At 57.5% G+C, this 19,453-nt stretch overlaps 1 protein-coding gene across 10 annotated transcripts; it reads right to left on the bottom strand.

Moving 5' to 3' along the window:
* On the bottom strand, positions 1–18,630 carry ADCK5 (aarF domain containing kinase 5). 10 transcript variants are annotated; one of them, XM_030921325.1, is made up of 18 exons: positions 18,548–18,590; positions 14,273–14,395; positions 14,047–14,172; positions 12,101–12,204; positions 10,419–10,568; positions 3,234–3,281; positions 2,467–2,542; positions 2,157–2,357; positions 1,940–2,080; positions 1,743–1,856; positions 1,532–1,663; positions 1,377–1,460; positions 1,225–1,306; positions 1,076–1,154; positions 901–992; positions 564–816; positions 374–490; positions 1–285 (listed from the first exon to the last, which is right to left on the bottom strand). In XM_030921325.1, exons 5-18 carry the CDS (start codon positions 10,481–10,483, stop codon positions 180–182), a joined length of 1,590 nt encoding a protein of 529 aa, XP_030777185.1. In that variant the 5' UTR covers positions 10,484–10,568; positions 12,101–12,204; positions 14,047–14,172; positions 14,273–14,395; positions 18,548–18,590; the 3' UTR covers positions 1–179. The 10 variants fall into 10 exon arrangements, with proteins under 10 accessions (XP_030777185.1, XP_030777183.1, XP_030777182.1 ...); XM_030921323.1 differs by lacking the exon at positions 14,047–14,172; XM_030921322.1 differs by lacking the exons at positions 14,047–14,172; positions 18,548–18,590 and adding an exon at positions 14,711–14,740.
* Between the last annotated feature and the right edge of the window lie 823 nt (positions 18,631–19,453).

Here is a 19,453-nt window from a genome sequence, read left to right as displayed (position 1 = left end):
TTGAGAGGAGTGTGTGGTCATTACATGGCCTCCTGGCCCAGCTGCGGTCACAGCCCCCCAACGCGAGTGCCCACGAGGCTCGAGGCGTCCACACCTCCAGCCCCGCCACCTCTGTCGGCTCAAGGCGTAAAGGGCCCCGCAGGCCCCAGGCGGCTGCCGTGGTCGTCGGGCCATGCACCCTAGGTCTCCAGGTACCGGTAAAGCTCATCCGCTGGGGGCACGAGGCTGAGGTGCACCAGAGCACGAGCCAGGAGGGCAGTCAGCCGCATGGCCAAGGTCTCCAGCCTGTGCGGGTCAGGTCACAGGTCAGTGGGGAGGTGGGTCACGGGTGGGAAGCAGGCCCCCGCCATCCACCTGAGCCACAGCAGCTCACCTGAGCGCCACTTCAAACTTGAGCATCTCCCAGACAACCTTGGCATGGCGCAGGAGGCTGGTGCCGTAGACACCCCGGTACGTGGCGCCCACCAGGCGGCTCCAGCCCCGGACGGCCCTGCACACACCCGCATTAGCGCCGCGTCAGCCCCACACCAGCCCCACCACGGGCGCCTGCTCGGGCCACCGACCTCTTAGCCATAAGGAAGTAGCGGTCCACGGGGGCGCCAAGGGCCACGTTGATAGCGCGCACGGTGTTGATGTTGCGCAGTACTAGCAGCATGGGTCGCGGCAGCGCCCTGAGCACCGCCATGATGGCCTCGAAGTGCTCGCGAGCCATGTCCACCATGTAGGCTGCCTCCTCGCGGCTCAGTAGGTGTGAGCCCCACAGCTGCCCCAGGCGCACGGGGCGCTGCATAAGCATCTCGGAGAACAGGAGGTAGTCTGGGGAGGGAGGAGGCTCTGAGCTGGGCTCCGCGCCGCACGCCTCCCGTCTGTGGTGCCCCGGCCACCCCCGCACGCCCTCACCTTGCACCCCCAGTGCGGCTGCGTGCGCCCTCATGGCGGCGTCGTCCCGCAGGATGATGGCCCGCCACAGCTGGCACAGGGCTGCGCGGTCCCTGGGTGTGGATGGGCCCGCAGCCATGAGCCCCCTGTGGCAGGAGAGGCTTGCCCTGCCCCACGCCCACCCGCCCGCGCTCACTTCTCCTCCAGGAACTGGTAGAGCCCATGGTCCAGCAGCACCAGCTCCGCTGTCCCGTCCGGGCCTTTCCGCACCAGAACTAGGGATACAGCCTCTTAGGTCGTGCCGTGCCCACCCCAAGACCCCCCAGCCCCAGGGTAACTTCCTACCGTTGCCAGGGTGTGGGTCCGAGTGGATGAAGCCCGTGTAAAATATCTGCTCAGCAAAGGCCTTGATGAGCTTGTCTGCTATCTGGGGAGAGGAAAGACCTTGCAGTGGACGTAGCACCCGCCCGCCCTGACCCGCCCCGACCCGCACTCACGTCCTTCACCGCCAGTCCCTGGCTCTTGATGGCCTCCACATCGTTGACCTTGCAGCCGGCGCAGAAGTCGGCGGTGAGCACGCGCTGGGGAGAGCAAAAGGCTGGGCTCAGCAGGCCCGGCGCTGTGCCCACCCCAAGGGCCTGGCCCAGCCCACCTTGCTAGACTTGTCCCAGTGCACGCGGGGCACCACGACGTAGGGGAAGTGCGCCAGCTCCTGCGCACAGCGCTCCGCGTTGCGGCCCTCATTCTCGAAGTCCAGCTCCTGGGCCAGGGTCCCCTTCAGGTCCTGGGGGCCAGATGGTGGTTGAGGACCAGCTCTGCCTACGTGCTTGCTCCTGCTGGTCGGGGAAGGGGTGGGGCGGTACCTGGAGGACCCAGCTGAAACCAAAGCTGGGGTGCATGACCTCAATGAGCCGCAGCAGGAGCTCCAGGGTGTGGATGTCCCCGTCAAAGCGGTCCCGCAGGTCGATGTACTGCACCTGCACCAGGCGAGGGCATGGTGAAGACATGGGGTCCCCTGTGCACTCCGAGTCCACTGCTGAACAAGGTGGCCCCCACATACCTTCACAGCCACGCTGGTGCCATCGTGCAGCTTGGCTCTGTGCACCTGTGCCAGGCTGGCGGCAGCAATTGGCTGGTAGTCAAACTCCTGGAAGAGCTCATGGGGCAGGGCCTGGAAGTCCTCAAGAAACAACTCGTCCACCTGGAAGGACAGGTGCTCAGAGCAGCCTGGGGCCACTGCCGGAGCCCACCTCCCTCTGCCTGAGCGTAGCACTCACCTCCTGGAAGCCCCGTTTGAGGGCCCTGTCCTCCAGCACGCGCAGGGTCTGGGTGTACTCGGGGGGAAGCAGGTGGTTGAAGGAGCACAGCCCCTGGCCCAGCTTCACGTAGAGGCCCCCGTTGCTGATGGCCCCTGCCACCAGGGCGTCAGCCGCCCTCTGGTGACATGCAGACATCACCTCCAAGTAGCCCGGGCTGTTCTGACCACAGGCATGGGGAGAACACATGGGGACAGGTGGCTGCCTCCTCAGTCCCACCCAGCCCACCACCTCATGCCCACCACCATGTGCCCAGGGCACTGGGACAAACCTCTTCCACCCCTCGAAGGACAACATTGGTGCACCACCAGTAGTCCAGGGAGATCTGCAGGCCGACCTTCAGAGACCTGCGGGTAGAGGTGGCCTCAGTCTCCAGGGGGACAGGCTCAGGGCCCCAGTGCTTGGTCCTCTTGTCAGAGTCCTCATGGTCTAGCCTCACTCCGGCCAGCCCTTCATGTCCCCAGGGTGAGGCCAAGCCAGGGTCCAGCCTATAGCCCCACAGGCCCGTGTGAGCACAGGGGGGACTACTGAGCTCATGGAGTGTCCTATGGCCCTGCAGGTCAGTCTCAGCTCAAGATCAGTAGAACAGGGCCAGGTGCGGTGGCTCATGTCTAGTATCCCAACACACTGGGAGGCTGTGGTGGGAGAATTGAGCTCAGGAGTTCGAGACCAGCCTGGGCAACATGTTGAAACCCCATCTCTACCAAAAATACAAAAAATTAGGCAGGCGTGGTGGTGCACACCTGTGGTCCCAGCTCCTCAGGAGGCTGAGGCAGGAGGATTGTTTGAGCCCATGAGGCGGAGGTTGCAGTAAGCTGAAATTGCACCACTACACCCCAGCCTGGGCGACAGAGCAAGACTCCGTCCAAAAAAGATCTGCAGTCAGGCGCAGTGGCTCACGCCTGTAATCCCAGCACTTTGGGAGGCCGAGGTGAGCGGATCACCAGAGGCCAGGAGTTCAAGACCAGCCTGGCTAACATGGTGAAACCCCGTTTCTACTAAAAATACTAAAAATTAGCCGGGTGTAGTGGCACACACCTGTAATTCCAGCTACTTGGGAGGCTGAGGCAGGAGAGTCGCTTGAACCTGGGAGGTGGAGGTTGCAGTGAGCCAAGATCGCACTGTTGCACTCCAGCTTGGGCAACAAGAGTGAAATTCGGTCTCAAAAAAAAAGAGGCTGGGCGTGGTGGCTCACGCCTGTAATCCCAGCACTTTGGGAGGCCGAGGTGAGCGGATCACCAGAGGTCAGGAGTTCAAGACCAGTCTAACATGGTGAAACCCCATTTCTACTAAAAATACTAAAAATTAGCCGGGTGTAGCGGTGCACACCTGTAATCCCAGCTACTCGGGAGGCCGAGGCAGGAGTCACTTGAACCTGGGAGATGGAGGTTGCAGTGAGCCAAGATTGCACCACTGCACTCCAGCTTGGGCAACAAGAGCGAAACTCGGTCTCAAAAAAAAAAAGAAAAAAGAGGCTGGGCGTGGTGGCTCACACCTGTAATTCTAGCACTTTGGGAGGCCAAGGCGGGCAGATCACAAAGTCAAGAGATTGAGACCATCCTGACCAACATGGTGAAACCCCGTCTCTACTAAAAATACAAAAACTAGCTGGGCATGGTGGTGCGTGCCTGTAGTGCCAGCTACTCGGGAGGCTGAGGCAGGAGAATCACTTGCAGCCAGGAGGTGGATGTTGCGGTGAGCTGAAATCGCACCACCACACTCCAGCCTGGCAACAGAGCGAGACTCAAAAACCAAAAAAAGATGTGCAGAATGGGCAGCCTGTGTCCATGCCACCCTCACTCCCTGCCACCCTCAAGGGTGAGATGGGGTAGGGGCAGTATGGATGGTGGTGTCCCCTGGAGAGATGGGGCTCCAAGGCTGTCTGTGAACGGAAAGGATGGCAGCAAGGGGGCAGGGCTGAGGCAGCAGAGGTCACAGGAAGGTCAAGGTCACCTGCAGACTGAGGTCCGCTAGGAAGAGAGGAGGACACCAGGAAGGTGGGTCTCCAAGGCCTGGGGAGGCAAGGTCTGCAGGGAAGAGAGCCCAGTTAAGGCAGGAAGTGGGGGACATGCTGGGTGTCTGTTGAGCAGGTACTGGGCTCCTGGGGGAGATTTAGGCAAGAGGATAGGATGCTGGGGTGGAGGGGTGTCCCCAGCCCTAGCCCCAGTTAGGAGGACATCAGGGTGAGGGCCCTGGGGGAACTCTGGGGACCAGCTGGGCAGCCCTGGAATGAGGCGCCAGGCAGCGAGCAGACCACACCCAGGTGCACAGGGAGAGGCTGAGGTCAGAGTGGCTTCTCGAAGGCTGGCCATGGCCAGAGGCCCGTCCCTGCGTTCTGCGAAGCTCGCGTCCCTGCCTGGGGACAGGGCCCACCGTCATTCCTGACGCGCAGCGCTGGCTGCCCAGGTGGGCTCTGTGTCCCCCATCACTCCAGGGAGACCCCACTCAGGCCCCATTCTGGCCCCCGTAAAGAGCAGAGCACCTGGAGTGTGGTGGGTGGGTCGGGCCAGGGTTTCTTTCTCTTTTTTTTTTTTTGAGACGGAGTCTCGCTCTGTCGCCCAGGCTGGAGTGAGTGGCGCGATCTCGGCTCACTGCAAGCTCCGCCTCCCAGGTTCCCGCCATTCTCCTGCCTCAGCCTCCAGAGCAGCTGGGACTACAGGCGCCGCTGCCACGCCCGGCTAATTTTTGTATTTTTAGTAGAGACAGGGTTTCACCGTGATAGTCAGGATGGTCTCGATCTCCTGCCCTTGTGATCTGCCCGCCTCAGCCTCCCAAAGTGCTGGCAGGCCAGGGTTTCTTTTGGAGATGGAGTTGCACTCGTTGCCTAGGCTGGAGTGCTATGGCATGATCTCAGCTGACCACAACCTCCGCCTCCTGGGTTCAAGTGATTCTCCTGCCTCAGCCTCTTACCTAGCTGGGATTACAAGCATGTGTCTCCATGCCCAGCTAATTTTGTATTTTCAGTAGAGATGGGGTTCTCCACGTTGGTCAGGCTGGTCTCGAACTCCTGACTTCAAGTGATCCGCCTGCCTCGGCCTCCCAAAGTGTTGCGATTACAGGCGTGAGCCACTGCACCGGGCTGAATTGAGCCAGAGTTTCTAAATGTGCTCTGGGATTCAAAGGCTACTCGGTGGGCAGTGCTGGCTTTGGACCAGAGTGCATCAGCTTTAGACCCCAAGACCCTCGTCGAGACCCAGGTGTGTGAGAGAAACCTAACTGCCTGTGGCAGGCATAGGACTTGCTTGCAATGGTCAGTGACTGACGACGGGGAAGGCAGGGCCTACAGCCACCTCGTTTCTGTGGCTGGCACTGAGCTGCCTCAAAAACACTGAAGAAACGAACAGGTGACGGAGCTACCAGCAGACGCTCCATGGCGTTTGCCCGAGAAGGCACAGGGAGCGGCCGAGCCCAGCTGCCCTTTCTGCAAACCAGCCTGCCTGTCCTGACAAGCTGCCCCATCTACCCCTACCTGTATGCACGAGCATAAGACCCCAGCAGCACCCTGCGTTCCACAATCAATGCCTGTGTGCATGTGAGCCAATACAACGATTTCTATCACCTAGAGCTGAGTCTGTTGATACAGCAAGCAGTTTTGACAGAGTCAAGAAAAGTTATATCAAAAATAGTTAGGCCGGGCACAGTGGCTGACACCGGTAATCCCAGCACTTTGGGAGGCCAAGGTGGGTGGATCACCTGAGGTCAACACGGTGAAACCCTGTCTCTACTACAAATACAAATATTAGCTGGGTGTGGTGGTGCACACCTGTAGTCCCAACTACCTGGGAGGGGCTGAGGCACAAGAATCGCTTGAACTTGGAAGGCAGAGATTGCAGTTGCAGTAGCCAAACGCAGTGGCTCACTCCTGTAATCCTGGCACTTTGGGAGGCCAAGGCGGGCAGATCAGCTGCAGTCAGGAATTTGAGACCAGCCTGGCCAACGTGGCAAAACCCCGTCTCTACTAAAACTATAAAAATTAGCAGGATGTGGTGGCACATGCCTGTAATCCCAGCTACTCAGGAGGCTGAGGTGAGAGAATCACTTGAACCCAGGAGGTGGAAGTTGCAGTGAGCCAAGATTGTGCCACTGCACTCCAGCCTGCGCAACAGAGCGAGACTGTCTCAAAAATAATAATAATGATGATGATAATAATAATAATAATAATAAAAGGTTCAAATCCTTTTATCCTTGAGGTACTTAAGAGGCCACGTGAAGCTGTGGACTGCAGAGGGAGACACCCCGAGGGCAGGGCAGGTGCATCTCATTTTAGGTCACGTTTGTACACTTAAGGGAACATGTGAGCTGACACAGGAGCCAATATGTGTTGATAAAATTCTTGGAGAGCTTTTACCCTTGGTGCGGGTCTAAGGGGAGCTTTCTACATTTCTAACTTTTCTACTATTAAAATTTGTTATAGTAAACACAACACTTTTGTAACAAAAATTAAAGATGTGAAAAAGTCCCATAGACTTGTGCTTGGGGGAGAAGGGATTTAATTTTTTTTTCTCCTTGAGATGGAATCTCGCTCTGTCGCCCAGGCTGGAGTGCAGTGGCGCGATCTCGGCTCACTGCAAATTCTGCCCCGGGGCTAACACCATTCTCTGGCCTCAGCCTTCCAAGTAGCTGGGACTACAGGTGCCCACCACCACACCCGGCTAATTTTTTGTATTTTTAGTAGAGACGGGGTTTAACTGTGTTCATCAGGATTGTCTCGATCTCCTGACCTGGTGATCCACCCGCCTCATCCTCCCAAAGTGCTGGGATTACAGGCGTGAGCCACCCAGCATTGCCTCACAAGAGCATTTTCTTTTTCTTTTTTTTTTTTTTGGAGACGGAGTCTCGCTCTGTCGCCCAGGCTGGAGTGCAGTGGCCGGATCTCAGCTCACTGCAAGCTCTGCCTCCCGGGTTTACGCCATTCTCCTGCCTTAGCCTCCCAAATAGCTGGGACTACAGGTACCCGCCACCGCGCCCGGCTAGTTTTTTGGTATTTTTTTTTTAGTAGAGAGGGGGTTTCACCGTGTTAGCCAGGATGGTCTCGATCTCCTGACCTCGTGATCCGCCCATCTCGGCCTCCCAAAGTGCTGGGATTACAGGCTTGAGCCCCGCGCCCGGCCAACACAGAGCATTTTCAACATTGCTTTATGTTTGAAGTTTTTCACAATAAAATGTTGGAGGCCGGGTGTGGTGGCTCACACCTATAATTCCAGCACTTTGGGAGGCTGAGGTGGGCGGATCACCTGAGGTCAGGAGTTCAAGACCAGCCTGACCAACATAGAGAAACCCGCCTCTACTAAAAAATACAAAATTAGCCAGGCGTGGTAGAGCGTGCCTGTAATCCCCAGCTACTCAGGAGGCTGAGGCAGGAGAATTGCTTGAATCTGGGAGGCAGAGGTTGCGGTGAGCCAAGATCGCACCATTGCACTCCAGCCTGAGCAACAAGTGTGAAACTCTGTCTCAAAAAAAAAGTATCAGTGAGTGCTAAACTGCTGGAAGGAGGCCAGGTGCGGTGGCTCACGCCTATAATCCCAGCACTCTGGGAGGCTGAGACAGATGGATCACTTGAGGTCGGGAGTTCAAGACCAGCTTGGCCAACACGGAGAAATCCTGTCTCTACTAAAAATTTAAAAAAAATTAGCCAGGCATGGTGGCAGATGTCTGTAATCCAAGATACTCGGGAGACTGGGGCTGGGAGAATTATTTGAACCCAGGAGGCAGAGGCTGCAGTGAGTCGAGATGTCACCAGTGTACTCCAGCCTGAGCAACAGAGCAAGACTCCGTCTCAATAAAGAAAGAAAGAAACAAACTGCTGGGTGGAGGAGCAGTGAGAACAGACACATCATCTCAACTGCCTCCATAGGGCTAATGACAAGGGAACAAAAGGGGAAACTGAAATCGCGTGCCCCCGGCAGGACAGAAGCAGAGCAGTGTCACTCCTGTGTGACTCCTGCCCAAACGGGTGACTGAGTATGAACAGGAGCAAACATCAGACAAACTCACACTGAGAAACAGGAAGCAGTGAAATGTTTCTGGAAAAGATGAGATGGGGAGTATTGTAGGCACGGTGGCCATGCGTGAGCACATGGGCATGGCTGTGTTCCCATAACGCTTTATGTACACATCAGACAGCTGCCACACGGGGCCCATGCAGTTGGCCCAGGGACTCTTGTTGTACAATAATTACAAGCCTGTAATCGTCAAAGGTGTCCAGTCATGTGCGACGTGCCTAAAGAGAGGTCTGACCTCGTCCCTTCTTCAGTCCTTGGAATTTCCTGAGTGATAAGGAGTGCCTCTGTTTTCCATGGTGGCCCTGAGGGTTTATGCTAAGGAGGGACTCCAGGCGAAGACCCACCACTTTGGGGCCTATGGGGATGGGAGTGGGAGGGCTGGGGCTGGAAACTGAGTTCCTGGGATTTTCTGAGAAACTGGAGATTTTCAATCAATTAATACCAAGTATTAATACCCCAATGAAAACTCCAGGCATGGCCCATGTGGTGGCTCACGCCTGTAATCCCAGCACTTCGGGAGTCCGAGGCGGGTGGATCACTTGAGGTCAGCAGTTCAAGACTAGCCTGGCCAACATGGTGAGACCCTATCGCTACTGAAAATACAAAAATTAGCCGGGCATGGTGGCGGGCACCTGTAATCCCAGCTACTCAGGAGACTGAGGCAGGAGAATTGCTTGAACCCAGGAAGTGGAGGTTGCAGTGAGCTGAGATTGCACCACTGCACTCCAGCCTGGGCAGCAAGAGCAAAACTCTGTCTCAAAAAGTAAAAAAAAAAAAAAAAGTAAGTTAAATAAAAAATTAAAAATAGGCCGGTCGCGGTGGCTCAAGCCTGTAATCCCAGCACTTCGGGAGGCCGAGACGGGTGGATCACGAGGTCAGGAGATCGAGACCATCCTGGCTAACACGGTGAAACCCCATCTCTACTAAAAAATACAAAATACTAGCCAGGCGAGGTGGCGGGCGCCTGTAGTCCCAGCTACTCGGGAGGCTGAGGCAGGAGAATGGCGTAAACCTGGGAGGCGGAACTTGCAGTGAGCTGAGATCCGGCCACTGCACTCCAGCCCGGGCGACAGAGTGAGACTCCGTCTCAAAAAAAAAAAAATTAAAAAATTAAAAATAAAAAAAATAAGTTAAATTTAGGTCAGGTATGGTAGCTCACACCTGTAATCCCACCCCTTTGGGAGGCTGAGGCAAATAGATCACCGGAACTCAGGAGTTCGGGACCAGCCTGGGCATCATGGCAAAACCCCATCTCTACTAAAAATGCAAAACATTAGCCGGGCATGGTGGCACACACCTGTAGTCCCAGCTACTCGGGAGGCCAAGGCATGAGAACTGCTTGAACCTGGGATATGGAAGTTGCAGTGCCCAGCTATCCACCAGCTTCCACTCACTGCTGGAGGAAATTTCTGTGAAGCTTCTGGTGAAGTCCTGAAGGCACTTGCTGCGAAGCTGACCTGGGCCTGGCAGATGCTCAGAGGCAGTCAGAACAGGACCCTACCCTCCCTGCCTCCTTCCCACTCTGCCACTCCGTTCCAAGGGGCTTTGGGCTAACAGGTTTCTCTCAAAGCTGAGAGCTGGCTCCACGAGGCTCAGGCTAGGCAGGGCTTTGTGGCTGCAGGAATTCTAGGATCTGACCAAAAGCAGGAATGCCCGCCCAAGGGTTCCAACAGAATGTGTCCCCACCCTCCCCCCGAGTTCTGCACTGTAAGGTAAAGGAGGAAGAAAGGGTCCTGACAGCAATAACCCAATTTTGCCCATCTTCAGGGGCAGAGACAGAGGCAGCCTCCTCTCCCAGGCCCAAACCTTGGAATGGGGCGAGAAGAGAAGGAAGGCAGGGCAGCTGCTTCTCTGCCAGCCTAGAAGCCTGAGGGAGAAGGCACCGGCCCAGGGCTGGAGCCCCTCCCCACTCACAACAAGGCTGATCTGGGGAAGGGCCTGTGGCAGCTGCATCCAGTGTGGAGGACCCTGGTCTACACCCCACCCCACAGGCCCAGCAAGGCTCACTGTCCCTTCAGCCAGTACCTTCCCATGTAGGAAAGGATGCCTGAAAGGCATCTGTAGAATCCTCAGCAAAGCCCTGCAGCCCTCCCAGCCCCACCCCCCATGCCTGTGAGGGCATCTGGAGCAGGCACTCCTGCACGGCGTACCCCCCGCCCACCACGCTGCACCACCCCCCGCCACACCACACCCCCCGCCAACCACTGCTGGGCCCTCCTACCTGCCAAAGCGCCCCATGCCATCCACCACGAGCCGCATTCTCCTCTTCTCCCGTGCCTCTGCCATGACATAGCGGGCTCCAAGGAGCAGGGGCACCCCAATGACTGCGGTAGACAGCACCTTCCTCCACAGGGGTGTGGGGCTCGAGAACCTGAGGGGAGACAACACAGCCTGGAGGCGCCACTCCCCACATTCAGCTGGCTCTGACCTCTGCCCCCCGCCTCCCCGAGCACCACCTCTCACTCCTGTGTGCACAGCCATTCTGACGGTGTGGTCAGCAGAGAACACCACTGCATCAGTGTCCCCTTCCCTGAGCCCCTGCACCAAATACCCCTGCCCCAAAGCCTGGCGCCAGATGGCCATAAGGGGCAGGTCTCATTTGGGTCTGTCCGGAGACCCAGCCAATGGGGCCATGGGACGTGGAAATGGCTCCTCAGGTCAAGGAAACAACTCAATGGCAGGTCAGTGTTCCTCATGGACCGGGGCCACCTACACTGTGGAGATTCACCACCACTGTCCACCTCGCAGGGTTCAACTGGATGGTCATCAGCACAGCAGAGACAGAGAAGATGTGAGGTCAGCACGTGCAGAGTCACATGACAGTACAGAGCAAGGAAAAGAGCTTTGCCCATGCTGAACATAGTAGAATCCCCACACACGCTGTATACAGCAGGAGCCCAATACTTGCTGAATACAGCAGGAGCCCAGTACTTGCCAAATATAGCAGAAGCCTGATAGAGCAGGAGCTCTACGCATGCTGCACACAGTAGGAGCTCCATATATGCTAAAGGAAGCAGGAAACCCCTAATGCTGAGTGCGGCAGGCGCCTGAGCACCCATCTGTTTCTACACCCGGCCGCAGGCGCCTGAGCACCCATCTGTTTCTACACCCGGCCGCAGGCGCCTGAGCACCCATCTGTTTCTACACCCGGCCGCAGGCGCCTGAGCACCCATCTGTTTCTATACCCGGCTGCAGGCGCCTGAGCACCCATCTGTTTCTACACCCGGCTGCAGGCGCCTGAGCACGCATCTGTTTCTACACCCGGCCACAGGTGCCTGAACACTCATCTTTTTCTGCATCCAGCCACATCTGTCCTGGGGATACACGTTCTCCTACTGCAGAGCTCTCGGGAGAAAGAGACCCCTGCCAGGTTCACCGAGCCAGTGGCACTCAGGCAGCTCACCCTGCCTGCCCTCCCTGGCTGCGTCTACCCTCCACAGCCTTCCTGCCTTGCCACCGCCCATCTGCCCACTGTGGTCCAGACTTGCTGGCCTCACCACCTTGTCTGGCCTTTCCTTCTGCTCAGAACCCTCCCTCCACATCTCTTCTTGTTGCTCTTGCTCTTGTGTGACCCCCACCTACAGTCACCCCGCCCTCCTCCAGGCTCTGAATGACCCAGTTTGCTCGTCAGAGCAGGCGCTCCATGTGCACCTTCCTGATTTGCTAGCTGTCCGCTCTAAACGCTGTGGTCAGGGCGTGCCCACCCCTGGGCATAGTCCCATGGGTCAGGACCTGGGGGTCTCTAGTCCCAGCACACCGCACTGAGGAGCAAACATATCTTGCCTTGGTTGGGCGTACAGGAGAAGGTCCAGCCTCGGGCCCTCGACCGCCACCTCTGCACGCACACAGACACCATCCATGCCTGCCCGGGTGAGAGGCACGTGCCCGTGGAGGACTCATTACCTTGGAGGAAGGACCCTGACGTTTCTCCTGAAGAATGCAGCAGGGGACGGCCACGGCTTCTGCCTGCTGTGCAGCAGAGCAGAGTGGAAATGGCAAAGCTGCAACTGCAAAGAGAGGAAATTGTGTGGGATTGAACGAGGCCAGGACACACCCCTGCCCTCAACCACTACCAGTGCTTATCCATGCTGGAGTCTGAGTCAGCCTAACCCTAAACCTAATGTATGAGTCCATTCTCACACTGCTCTAAAGAATTACCCAGGCCGGGCGCAGTGGCTCATGCCTTTAATCCCAGCACTTTCAGAGGTCGAGGCAGGTGGATCATCTGAGGCCAGGAGTTTGAGACCAGCCTGATCAACATGGTGAAAACCCATCTCTACTAAAAATACAAAATTAGCTGGGCATGATGGCGCATGTGTGTAATCCCAGCTACTCGGGAGGCTGAGGCAGGAGAATCGCTTGAACCTGGGAGGTGGAGGTTGCAGTGAGCCGAGATTGCGCCACTGCACTCCAGCCTGGGCAACAGAGAGAAACTCCATCTCAAAAAAAAGAGAACTGGCCGGGCGCGGTGGCTCAAGCCTGTAATCCCAGCACTTTGGGAGGCCGAGACGGGTGGATCATGAGGTCAGGAGATCAAGACCATCCTGGCTAACACGGTGAAACCCCGTCTCTACTAAAAAATACAAAAAACTAGCCGGGCGAGGTGGCGGGCGCCTGTAGTCCCAGCTACTCGGGAGGCTGAGGCAGGAGAATGGCGTGAACCCGGGAGGCGGAGCTTGCAGTGAGCTGAGATCCGGCCACTGCACTCCAGCCTGGGCGACAGAGCGAGACTCCGTCTCAAAAAAAACAAAAACAAAAGAAAAAAAAAACAAAAAAAAAGAGAACTATGGCCAGGCGCAGTGGCTCAAGCCTGTAATCCCAGCACTTTGGGAGGCCGAGACGGGCGGATCACGAGGTCAGGAAATCAAGACCATCCTGTCTAACACGGTGAAACCCCATCTCTACTAAAAAATACAAAAAAATAGCCGGGCGAGGTGGCGGGCGCCTGTAGTCCCAGCTACTCTGGAGGCTGAGGCAGGAGAATGGCGGGAACCCAGGAGGCAGAGCTTGCAGTGAGCCGAGATCGCGCCACTGCACTCCAGCCTGGGTGACAGAGCGAGACTCAGTCTCAAAAAAAAAAAAAAAGAGAACTACCCAAGACTGGGTAATTTATGAAAAAAACAGGTTTGTTTATTTTTTTTAAGATGGAGTCTTACTCCGTCTCCCAGGCTGGAGTGCAATGGCATGATCTCGGCCCACTACAATCTCCGCCTCCCGAGTTCAAGTGATTCTCTTGCCCCAGCCTTCCGAGTAGCTGGGACTACAAGCATGCACCACTACATCCAGCTAATTTTTACATTTTAGTAGAGACGGGGTTTCACCATGTTGGCCAGGCTGGTCTCGAACTCCTGACCTCAAGTGATCTGCCCTCCTCAGCCTCCCAAAGTGCTGGGATTACAGGCGTGAGCCACCGTGCCTGGCCTGGGTTTAACTGACTCATAGTTGCACAGGCTGTCCAGGAAGCATCACTGAGAGGCCTTAGGAAACTTAGTCACGGCAGAAGGCAAATGGGAAGCAAGCACAGTATGGGTGAGGCAGTGGGGGAGCAGAGACAGAGAGAGACAGGGCCAGCGAGAGCGCAAAGGGGAAAGTGTCACACACACTGTTAACCCATCAGATCTGAGAACTCACTATCACGAGAACAGCAAGGGGGATCTGCCCCCATGATCACGTCACCTCCCAACAAGCCCCTCCTTCAACACTGGGAATCACGACGCGGTGAGCTTTGGGTGGGGACACAAAGCCAGGCCACATCACCCAGTTAGTCAGCAAAGACTGTCAGCACCGCCAGGCTCACGCCAGGAAGCCAGGCTCCCAGGTTTGACTCCGGAATGGAAACACTATCCTACCTCCCAGGAGGAAGGCTGAGAGTCCCAGTATCACAGGAGAGAAGGCTAAACGCAGCTTAACCAGAGCTGATGCATTAAATGCTGACAGTTCACCAAACACCCCGTCTCTGAATGTCCCCTCAGTCTCTGCAGGAAGAGATGGCGTCACCACCTGGCTCATCTGGGATGGGACCCACCCCGTCCCTACCCCTGCACTCTCTTGGCAGCACCCTGACCTGTCACTTACTATTTCCTGCTGCTGAGACCACTGACCAGTGGCCAGAGGAAAGCAGTCCTCATCTCAGAAGGAAGCGGCAACAGTGCCCAGCCACGGAATCAGACAGCAGATGCCAACCTTGAAGGTGGACGCCTGGATGGGAGGAGTGGCCTTGTAGGTCACTGTTCTGACAGCAAATGAAGAAACTTACAACTTACTGAGACCCCACAGACGGGGACCCTGTACAGCTTCTACTTGGAGGAGGGGAAGACATGCCACAGCTAGCAGGACACACGTGAAGAAGCCCTTAGGGCCGGGCGCAGTGGCTCATGCCTGTAATCCCAGCACTTTGGGAGGCCGAGGAGGGTGGATCATAAGGTCAGGAGATCAAGACCATCCTAGCCAACATGCCAAAACCCCATCTCTACTAAAAATACAAAAAAAGTAGCCAGGTGTGATGGCGCATACCTGTAATCCCATGTACTTGGGAGGCTGAGGTAGGAGAATCACTTGAACTTGGTAGGCGGAGGTTGCAGTGAGCCAAGATCGAGACACTGCACTCCAGCCTGGGTGACAGAGCAGGACTCCATTTAGAAAAATAAATACATAAACAAAGAAGCCCCACCACAAGACTCTTGACACATCATGCTGCTTTATTTTTGTGACTATGAAAACACCACATAGAACTTAAAGTATAATTACAGAAAAAGAAAGAAAGAAAGAAAGAGAAAGAAAGAAGAAAGAAAGAAAGAACGAACGAACGAACACAGCTCTCGCCGGAAACCTTGGTCTCCCAATCACACTTGACCTATGATGAGGTCTTACAACTCCCTCAACCCCAAATTCTCCAACTGAGAGCTCTTCTAACAAGTCAGGGTTTGGGGGGAAAGGGCAGTGCATAGCCAGTCATGCCCCCCCGGCGCAGACGCTAACATGGTCCTCAACACTGGACCTAGTAAGGAACTGACTTGCCAGCTGGTTTCTGGCCAGAGCTCAGAGCCCTGGAGAAAATTTCAAGGACTCCAAACAACACAAAAGCCAAAGGGAAAAGTCCATGACCTCCTGTCCCTAGAGGATGGGCTGACAGAAACCTCTGCAAGTGCTGATTCACAAGGAAAACCCGAGGCAGCAGGGCAGCGACTTGTAGGTGGGTCATCCACCTGCTGTCTACCCAACCTGCACCTCCTGACACTGGCCACCTCTGGTGCCAGCGCATGCACGGCCAGAGGCCCCACGATCAGGCAGCCGTTCCCAGGGACTGTGGAGAGACTCCGAACAGCAGCTCATAAGTGGCTGCAAGGGAGCTACCTCCAGGTGGTTATCCCAACCACCACTCACCACATGTGTTACCAACAACGCAAGCTGCTTGCATTTCAACGGGCTCCACTGAGTAGGTGAAGCCGGGAAAGTCATGGCTATCTTTTTTTTTTTTTTTTTTTTTTTTTTTTTGAGACGGAGTCTCGCACTGCTACCCAGGCTGGAGTGCTGTGGCCGGATCTCAGCTCACTGCAAGCTCCGCCTCCCGGGTTCACGCCATTCTCCTGTCTCAGCCTCCCGAGTAGCTGGGACTACAGGCGCCCGCCACCTCGCCCGGCTAGTTTTTTGTATTTTTTAGTAGAGACGGGGTTTCACCGTGTTAGCCAGGATGGTCTTGATCTCCTGACCTCGTGATCCGCCCGTCTCGGCCTCCCAAAGTGCTGGGATTACAGGCTTGAGCCACCGCACCCGGCCAGTCATGGCTATCTGATCGTTATCTCCAACAACAGTTTTCTGCTCTCTCCTCAGGAACCAGCACTGCAGGTGCTCCAGCTGCGTCTCTCACCCCTATTCTCATCCAGGACAGAGATCCCTCCAGTAGACGCCAGGCCACCATCACCCTACCCTGGTCCACCAGCAGCCTCGCTCATGCCCACGCCCGGCTCCACCTTGCTCACTGTGGTCCTATCCTGCCACTGCCCTCATCACATGCCAGCGTGACTATTAACTTACAGAATCTGTCTCCCCACTAGACTGAGCAGGGCCACCTCTCACCATCTCTGAACAAGCAGGCACTCGATGAATGCCTGCCGAATGAGACCAACAGCTGTGAAGCACAGGACTGAACAGAACCCCACATGGCCCTGCCAAGCAACAGGCAGCAGGTCACAGGCAAGAGATGGCAGCAGCCCCTGCCTCAGGCTGGTCCTGGACACAACCCAAGTGGACAAGTTCTTGTGCTGATAACCCACAGTGCCTGCCAGGGCCCATGAGGCTGTGCAACAGCCTGACTCCTTTGAATGTGGGGTGCCCAGCACACCCAGACTATCCTCTCTGAAATTCCATCACACAGGAGAGGTCCCCAAGGTCCAGAGAGGTTATGGGGTGGGGGGCAAGCCTGCAGCCACACCTCCCAGAAAGACTTCCCAGAGCCCCATCCGGGGCAATTCTCACGTGACATACAGCCCCAACCTCACCCAGAACATGACCTCTAAGCTGCCAGAAGATAAGCAGTCTTTTAGACGGTGGATCCTCAGGGCCTTCCCCCCACACTCCTGAGCCGTCCCTGGTGACACTTATCCCGGCAGCTCCCCTAGCTTCCAAAGCCTTGCAGTTTGGACAAGATGAAACGGGTGCTCTCTGCCCCAACCTCTCATGCTTTCCTACAGTGAGAGTGCAGTCGGTCTGCACACACAGAAACAACCCCCTTTCCAGAGTGGCTTTAGACCACAGCTGACTACCTGGAGAGCAGCAAGTGTCTGAGTGGTAACACTCACACAGGTATCACGAAGTTAACAACCAAAGGGCGTGCTTTGGCCGCAGAACCACGTGCGTGTTCGAGCGTGTCTGGTTTTCCAGCACCTGCAGATGAGGAAGCTGCAGGGCCCACAGACAGGCGCCTCCGCAGCAGTGAGAAGCAACTGCGGAGTCTCAGAAAAACGCCAGAAACTAAAAACCACGAACGGATGACCAGAGCCTGGGGAACCCAACAGCCCTGTGCCCCTCAACAGGAGGGGAAACTGAGGCACATAACTGTCCCCAAAGTTAGGAAGAGACAGATTGGGAGTCTGGGCGGGGTAAGTGGGTCTGGCGACCACACATGCCGTCCTTCTCCCAGGGTGTGTGACCCTCTCAGCCTCAGGCAGCCCTCAAAAGCGGACTGGACCCAGCCCTGCTCACTGGCCATGAGCAGCTCCTAACCGGGGGCTAAACCAACCTGTCCACTCGCTGGGGTTGGGGAGGGATTGAGTGACCAGCGCGTGGGAAGACTTTGTCACCTGAAAGGAGCTGCACTGAAGGCCACCTCCCAGTCCCATGAAGCACCCTGGGGTCACACAGCTGGGCTGGGGCACGAGTGGGCCGTCCATCCGTGCTATTAATAGCCAGACCGTCAAGGCTAGCTTATAGCCAAACACAAGCTCTGCTGACATTCCAAGAAAAAAAAGGAACGGCTCCGGGAGCCCCTTCCATCTCTTCGGGAAGGGGGTGGGTAAGATGCGTGTCAAGGCCTCTGCCCCGACCCCTCGCAGTCCTAACCGCAGGGACAGTGGAACGGGACCCAGAGGCCACGTGGGAGCCGGGAGACGCCGAGGGCCTGAGAGAGGGGGCCTCGGAGCCGTGGGGAGCGCGCCCCTGAGCCGGGGCAGGGGCGCCCAGAGCAGAGCCCGCCCTGCAGCCGCCGCCCGCAGGCCCGCCGCCTCAGGGCAGGGCGGGCCCGGCGGGGAGGCGAGCTCCTCCGCTCGGGAGGAGGTCCGGGGAGCAGGCTGGGCAGGGAGGGGTCCGTGACCCCGGGAGGCCGCCTCGCGAGGGGAGCGGCGCCAGAGGCTTCCCCGCGGAGCCCCTGCCCTCTGGAGACCGCGCTCTCCTGGGCGCCAGGCAGCCGCCTCCGGGCTGGGCGGAGAGGCCCCTGCGGCTCCCGGTGCAGGCGGCGTCAGGGCTGCGGGTGCGGCTCCCGCCTGAAATCCCAGCTCTCGGGGAGGCTGAGGCGGGCGGATCGCTAGAGCCCAGGAGTTCGAGACCAGTCTGAGCAACATGACGAGACCCCGACTCTGCTAAATACAGAGTTGACCGCGCGCGGTCACGCCTGCGGTGTCAGCTACTTGCAGGGCCGAGGCGGGAGGATCGCCTGAGTCCGGGAGGCGGAGGCTGCGGTGAGCGGACATCGCGCCACTGAGCTCCAGGGCGACAGAGCGAGACCCTGCCTCAAAAAAACAAAGAGGGAAAAAGAGCCCCGAGGATCTACGGGGCGGGGTCTGGGGACCTGCGGGTCTCGGGTCACTGGGGTTGGTGTGCAGGATCTCGGGCGCCCCGGGCCACGAGGGTCCTCACCGGTCGCCACATCTCCGACCACCGCTCCGCTCCGCTCGGCTCCGGCCCGGCGCGGCTTTGCGTCTGGCAGCCCAGCAGTCCCTGCGGGAGGGTGCGTAGTGCGCATGCGCCGGAGCCGAGCGCTCCGCCCCGTGCGCGGTGGGCGGGGCTGCAGGCCACGCCCCGGTCCATGCCGGCCTCCGCGGCAGGGCAGCGTCCCCTGGCGGCCCCCAGAGGCGTACCTTTTGGCGCCCGGACCGCGCCCGCCTGAGAGCGGAGGGTTCCAGTTCAGCACTGGGCGCACTGCGCATTCCCGGGCAGGCACCTGCAGTGAGAAGCACGTGGCTAATCCGGGGAGGGCTGAGCGCTTCCTGAGGTATCGCCCCCTCCTCAGCACTTCCTGCTAGTGTGATTAGAATGAATCTCTTTAACCTGAGGACTCCAAGTCACCACCTGCCTGTGCGAGGGCCAAGGAGATGCCTCTGACTGGGAACTGGAAGACAACCAGGAGAGTGGCCACAGGGGTCCTGGAGCAGCTCCTGTGCCCATGGGGAGACCTACCCAGGGCCAGGGCTTCAGATTCTGGGGTCCAGTTTGCAGCCCCCCTTGGTCCCTGTCACTTAGCTTCTTGTGGGAACGTCAGTGACGTCACAGCCTCCTGCAATGCCCTAGGCTACTACTTCTCACTCTGTGACAGCCCTGGCTGGGTAGGGGCGCCGGCCTGGGCGCTCCATGCAGCCAGCAAGGCTGCTGATGGACTGACGTCACCGTCCCCGAACAGGCCAGGGATCCTCGGGTGCCAACACGGGTCCTGGCACTTACTGCCTGGAAGCCCTCCTAGACCCCACTGGGAGCATGAAATAAAACACCGTCCTGCCGGGCGCGGTGGCTCAAGCCTGTAATCCCAGCACTTTGGGAGGCCGAGAC

This window comes from Rhinopithecus roxellana, chromosome 17 (genome assembly GCF_007565055.1).
Source record: "Rhinopithecus roxellana isolate Shanxi Qingling chromosome 17, ASM756505v1, whole genome shotgun sequence".
NCBI classification, from domain to species: domain Eukaryota; kingdom Metazoa; phylum Chordata; class Mammalia; order Primates; family Cercopithecidae; genus Rhinopithecus; species Rhinopithecus roxellana.
The sequence above is the reverse complement of the archived record's forward strand: the minus strand, read 5'-3'. Positions and strand labels throughout refer to the sequence as shown.